Source organism: Elaeis guineensis, chromosome 7 (genome assembly GCF_000442705.2).
Source record: "Elaeis guineensis isolate ETL-2024a chromosome 7, EG11, whole genome shotgun sequence".
In the NCBI taxonomy this organism is placed as follows: domain Eukaryota; kingdom Viridiplantae; phylum Streptophyta; class Magnoliopsida; order Arecales; family Arecaceae; genus Elaeis; species Elaeis guineensis.
The window spans coordinates 15,676,603-15,682,602 of record NC_025999.2 but is presented as its reverse complement, the minus strand read 5'-3'; the positions used below and the strand labels follow the sequence as shown (position 1 = coordinate 15,682,602).

Here is a 6,000-nt window from a genome sequence, read left to right as displayed (position 1 = left end):
ATGAAAACTTAATACTGTAACAGGAGACAGTATCACATTAAATAATTTTATAACTATATTTTAACATATGCAAACTACCGTGACAACCAAGTTATTCTGCTTTTTCTTTTGTATGCGCTTTTGGCCGCGCACTCTTTACTAAATAACTCACATGTGCAGAAATTAGTATTTTTGTAGTACCACCTACACATTATTGATACCAATTAACTTGCATGCGTGTGTCAGCACTCAGAAACAGTTCAAATTATTGATATCCGGATTTACCAAAACAAATATATATATATATATATATATATATATATATATATATATATATATATATATATATATATATATATTGATATCCGGAGTTGCACAACGTCAAACAAGATCACTTAAAACCCAAAAGTAGAATTACAAAATTTCATACGAAAAATTGATTTGACCTGCATGTAAGTGAAATATGTTTTTTAAAGGAAAATATGTAAATGAAATAAGTTACACTATAAATTGTTATAGTATCAAAGAAGGAAAAATCAGCTTTCGTTGGAAAGTAATATTAACATATGCTTAGATGTCACAGTTTGTTTCCATCATCAATCATAGAAATTTCTGCAGAAGAATTCGGATAGTTTCCGCCATCAGTTTAAGATGGCCGAAAGCACCTAAATTATAAAGGCTGCAACCAACAACAACATCGTGTACAAGATTGCCACATATTTTATAACCAAAATGAAGGGATGATTTTGTAATCAAATGACATGAAACAATAAATAAAACAGGCCGCAGTATAACATAGGAAGAAGGGAAGCAACACAGCGCACTCAACAGATTCGTAGAGCAGCAAAGCCATCTAAAAGCCTGAACCAAAAATTTATATTAAATTAGATTTTTTTATATCAGAGCCCTTGCAGTTAAGAAGGGCAATGTAAAAATAACAAATTTTAGATGAAAATAAAGCGGCCTAACTAACACTGTTGAATTAAATGTTGATCTTTTCCGAAAGAAATAGCACTATTGGACTAACACTGTTCTACCTATAAATAGATGATTGATACATGACAGCCTAAAGCTATATTACAGCTCTTGCCACAATGACTGTCTTCCCGCTCTGCTTTTGCAGACTAATATCAAAATACATATGTACAGTGAAGCAGGGTGCAATTCTTATGGTCAAACAGGATTCTCTCCTCGCAGACCCTCCAATTCGCATGGAGAGGCTTGTCATAGAGGTTCCTCTCATTACGAAAAAGAGAGATTTCCTGGACCATCTGAACAAGCTGCCATTGGACCCAGATCAACGTATTTCACCTACATAAATGTAATGTCAAAGATGTACATGGAACTGCAGAGGCCAACGAAAGCTGAAAGTACTTAATATGCAACAACTTAACGGCGTACCTGTAACTGTTGACAAGATGTTTATCTTGGTCTCCAGAAGCCAGTTGCTGCAAGAGCAGAAAGGAGAATTTGTTTAAGCAAAATTCATCAAAACCATGTTAACTGTACCAATCTGATTAGCAGATGTATTAAAACCATGATATGCAGCATATTTGCATGGATCTTACAATATCTTAGTATGAATTGAAAAACAAAGATGGGCTAATAAAACAATTCAAAGGTCATATTTTTTACTTCTTGCACCTCCAGCAACTCGAGAAACTGGGCTCTCTGTTGATGGTCTCGAAGCAGGTACAATGTAACTGGACATCCTGGGACGAGGAGGCCACCCAGGGCATGGAATTGATGGGGGTTCTGATGGTGGACCATAGTGGGACAGAGAAGCAGGAGATGCCTCCACCTTGCCGGAAACTGAGGGACCTACATAAAAAGACAATAATAACATCAGATCCGTGATGACAGTTACTGCACACCCCTTTCTTAGTTAAAAAACTTGTCCACAGTTCCTGCTGAACATAAAGAATCCAACCTGAATGAAACGCTGGAGAAAACCTGCCCCTCTCAACAATCTCTTGTTGGACCAGTCCCCTTGCACCTCTACGACCATAGAAGTTTCCCCCATGGATATCTACACACTGGAATCTCTCCGTGAATGCAGAACAATTCCCCCAATGTGGAACTCTTTGTTGTGTTTCAGCCTTTACATAGGAGAACTGATTTGAAACTGTGGGAGAGGGCGGCTGTAAGTGGTAGGCCTTACTGGTCATAGGTGCACTGACTATAGGCTGAAAGTCATTCCCAGAATGAACAGGCGGATGAGAAACTGGAACGATGCCATAAGAACTGGAACTAAGAGATGAGACAGGTGGTGGCATCTGTTTTGGAGGACCTCCATATCCAGGAGTATAATACACAACCAACTCTGAGGACATCAAGTTCGTATTCAGGCCACTTGGTTGCTGACCAACAGACTGTGATTGTTGATTTTGCATATTCTACATAAGGTCGAAAGAAACTTAGATTAGAAACAATAGAACTTCATCACCATATAGTTTTCTTTAGAAAGCTTAAGTTACTCACATGGGTAATGCTAGAAAGATGCAGGTCAGCAGTATCAGAAACAGCATGAGATCCTGATTGTTGCTGCGAACCATCAGAGAGCGCAGCAGAGCAAGGGGGAGACAAAGGTGGAGGAGATGATGGCAAAGGGGGCGGAGATGGTGGCCTGTCCTCAGGTAGTGGAGGAGCAAAGGGCAATGAATGATGCTGATCAGGTTGATTATGGTTATTGCATATGGTATCGGCAACTGAAACATGACAGGAGGAGCTCACTTCAACTTCACAAGGAGGAGCCACATCCTCCATTTCAAGCTCACCATCAACATCTTCCAAGATATGCCGGTGCTTTTCAGTTGAAATCTGAGTGATTCCCTTTTCATGATCAACCGCAGCATGCCTTTCTGGAGTAACAGCCTCAAAACTTTTTTCATCGGATGCACTTGCTTCCTCATCTTCAAGCACAGTAGTATGAAGTAAACATGGAAGTTGAAAACTGGTATTGCTGAAGCCAAAAAAGAACAAAGTGAGCAGAATGCTTGCAGCAAGAGAATAAATTATACTAGTATTCAAGTCCTCAACAAATTCAAGAACTGTAACAACTTGTTCAAACTTATATAGTCCCCTGAACTTTGTTTTGCCAAAAAGACTAAATGAACAATTATATGCCCAAAATCCAACAGTCAAATACACCATGGACACCTCAATGAACATATGCCCAAGGTCAGGTTGTGTTGGGGATTTCAATATTTGTGTTTGAATCACATAAATGGATGATGTTTTAATCCACATCTTTTTCTCAGCTTCCTTTCAATCCCAAACAAAATAGTGAAGTCTTATATCTTGGGATACAACCTGATCACAGAAGTAGTAGTGCGGCACAAAGAGAGAACTCCTGTTTAATGTTTGGTTGAATAATAGATCATGCATAAAAACTGATAGATGTTTTGAGGTGATGAAAGGAGAAAAAATGTGACACCAAATTTATGTTAGAAAAATTCTAATCATACATATTCAAGACCTGATTGGAAGCCTATCACATCGGCGACCAGCATGAAAGCTCTAATCTAATAAGGGTGCAAAGCACCCGGTGGCGTAGCGGTTAGCCATACTCTTGAATTTGTAGCAAGTTCGAGCTGTATGATATGTCTGGTAAGGAGAAGAAAGGCAGTGAGTGAAACAAAGCTTGGTAGACCGAAGCCAAAAGAGCAGGACCTAATACGGGAACCAAACAAGTCATCGTTATCAGGCCAATCAGTGAATGGAGACACTGTGAAATTTTCAGTTTTACTACGACTTCTACTCTTTCTGCTGTGTTTTGATGTTTTCTGTCTTAGGAAAATGAGAACTTAATAGTTTTCATTATCCTACTGTTTTTTCTCTTATGTTATGCTTTATTTTCATTTTTTTTTATACTGTACTAACATGCTAGTGTTATTACTACCATCATAGAAGCAAGTTGTAACACAGTAATGTTACCACTATGATTGTTTGGTGGTAAGTGGTATCATACTGGTGTTACTACTATAATAATAGTAGCAACATCATGTATAATTGTGATGATCTGTACATGTTGCTAATATTCCCTTTACCATTATTTTTTTCTTTTACCGTTGCTAATATATCTTTGGATGATGTGATATTGATAGTTTATTGAGAACAAAAGTTTTAATCAATAACTGAAATGCATAAAGGTACAAATCATCTGGTAAAGTTTGTACAAATTCCTTCCCTCATGTCTTCGCCTAATCACCTAGGCTATTTGACAATTGACATGGATAGACTCAAAATTATAGTCCCTATGTTTTCCTTTGTTAAATGGCCTTACACAAGATTCCAGCAAAAGCAAGTTGAACACCAACTCTTTTCCCATCAGTTTGTGTTCCTACTTTTCTAGCAAGTTTCAAATGAGATCCTTGGTTTCTCTTTTAGAGCAATTGGAGCAGCTGACTCTTATGTAGTTCATTAGCACATCCGCACAATTATGGATACCATTACCACATCTACAAAGACCAAATTATTGCAGTGGTTTGCTTTTTGATACCATGTTTGCAAGTGGATTTTTAATGAATACACAAAATAAAACAACTGCAATTCCATTCTTGAATCAACAGTAGTCACAAAAAGGTTCACAATCAAATTTGTGGAAAACCAACTATAGATGGCAGAAAAGTATACCAGATAAAAGGACATTACTAAAACAGTAGCGCCATCAACACAAATCAATATGACCCAATGTGAAAGCCTTAGTGTCTTGTTACTACAGCTCCAGTTTAACAAATGCATCAGATGTTCCTTCAACAAGTTCTAGTAACGTGGTGCACAAGGGGTGGCACGAAAAGGTAACTCCATAGTCTTTAGGAGATTCCATGTAGAATTCTGAGGTTCTCTCTTATATGTTCTTCAAAAATGAAGAATACAAAAGAATTCTACAAGTACCGATACCTACAACTAGTGCATACATGCCAAACATTGACACATATTCAGGCGGCATGTGAGGTTGTGTATGGAGTGTATCAAAAAGGGGTAGATGTCGCTAGACATCCATATTTTATCATATTCTCTCCCTTCTCCTTATAATTGCAGTTACTTTGACATGCACACATAATTAAATACTAAAAGAAAAAATTTAGTCCCTGTGTGTATGTGTGTGTGTGAGAGAGAGAGAGAGGGAACCACACCTTCCATACTCATCAACAAGCATTCCCTCCATCTCCCTTATAGGATCATTAAGAGCCCTCTCTGTTCTTGATGGACGTCGAGAAAAAGTACTTGTAAATGATGCTTCATTTACAGAATCAAGTTCTCGTATGTGCTGGCGTATAATGGATTCCGGAAGGGTTTTCCTCTCAAGCCATAATCTCAAAACCTTCATACAAAACACAAAATCAGCAAGCACTAGATTAGAGAAACATCCACCTCCCCCACCAAGCCCAAAAAAAAAAGGAATGGATGAAAGAAATGCTGAAGGTGCTTGCCTTGAGGCATTGCCTGCGGTTTTCCCATGCTGCATTTCCAGGAGGTGCTGCAGCAGATAACAAACGTGGAAGCACTGATTGGACAAGAGAGGGGTACATATCTCCAGCTCCACCTAGAGAGGTTCAGTAATATTTGTTAAATGATTACATTCATTGAAAGTCACCATGAAAAAATAGCTCACAAGCTACAAAAACTGCAATACATATACCTTTTTGACTTCGAGAGCATTGAGTAATTGAATCTACAAGGAAGAATAGATCTACCCTTCTGTACAAGCTAGGCTCTCTCTCCAGGTTCTGAAGAAGAACATCAACCACCTAAAGTGAACAAATAAAACAGCAGCAGGAAACAAATGAAGTTAATATTAGCTGAAAGCATGCATTGCAGTCAATTACTAAAATAACAGTCACTTATATATTCACCCAATTATGTTCCTCTTTTGACAACTTTAACTACAGTTTACATATACCCTACAAAAAGATGAAATCTTTTTATGTGAAATCATTTTAGAAACCAAAAAAAAAACTTCAATAACAAAGCTGGGGATCACCAAAAAAACATCATGTCAAAGATTGCCGAACCATC

General features: G+C 37.8%; 1 protein-coding gene across 5 annotated transcripts in view; it reads right to left on the bottom strand.

The window, feature by feature from the left end:
• Positions 1-608: 608 nt before the first annotated feature.
• Positions 609-6,000, bottom strand: part of LOC105032495 (protein HUA2-LIKE 3) — a 29,950-nt gene continuing 24,558 nt past the window's right edge. For 2 of the 5 annotated variants that reach the window (XM_010906949.4, XM_010906953.4), the window contains 8 exons: positions 5,624-5,732; positions 5,415-5,527; positions 5,118-5,305; positions 2,461-2,941; positions 1,910-2,375; positions 1,615-1,800; positions 1,381-1,427; positions 842-1,290 (listed from right to left, as the gene is read on the bottom strand). In XM_010906949.4, coding sequence (XP_010905251.1) covers positions 1,402-1,427; positions 1,615-1,800; positions 1,910-2,375; positions 2,461-2,941; positions 5,118-5,305; positions 5,415-5,527; positions 5,624-5,732 — 1,569 coding nt within the window. In that variant the 3' untranslated portion in view covers positions 842-1,290; positions 1,381-1,401. The other 3 variants (XM_010906952.4, XM_010906950.4, XM_010906951.4) reach the window with 3 other exon arrangements.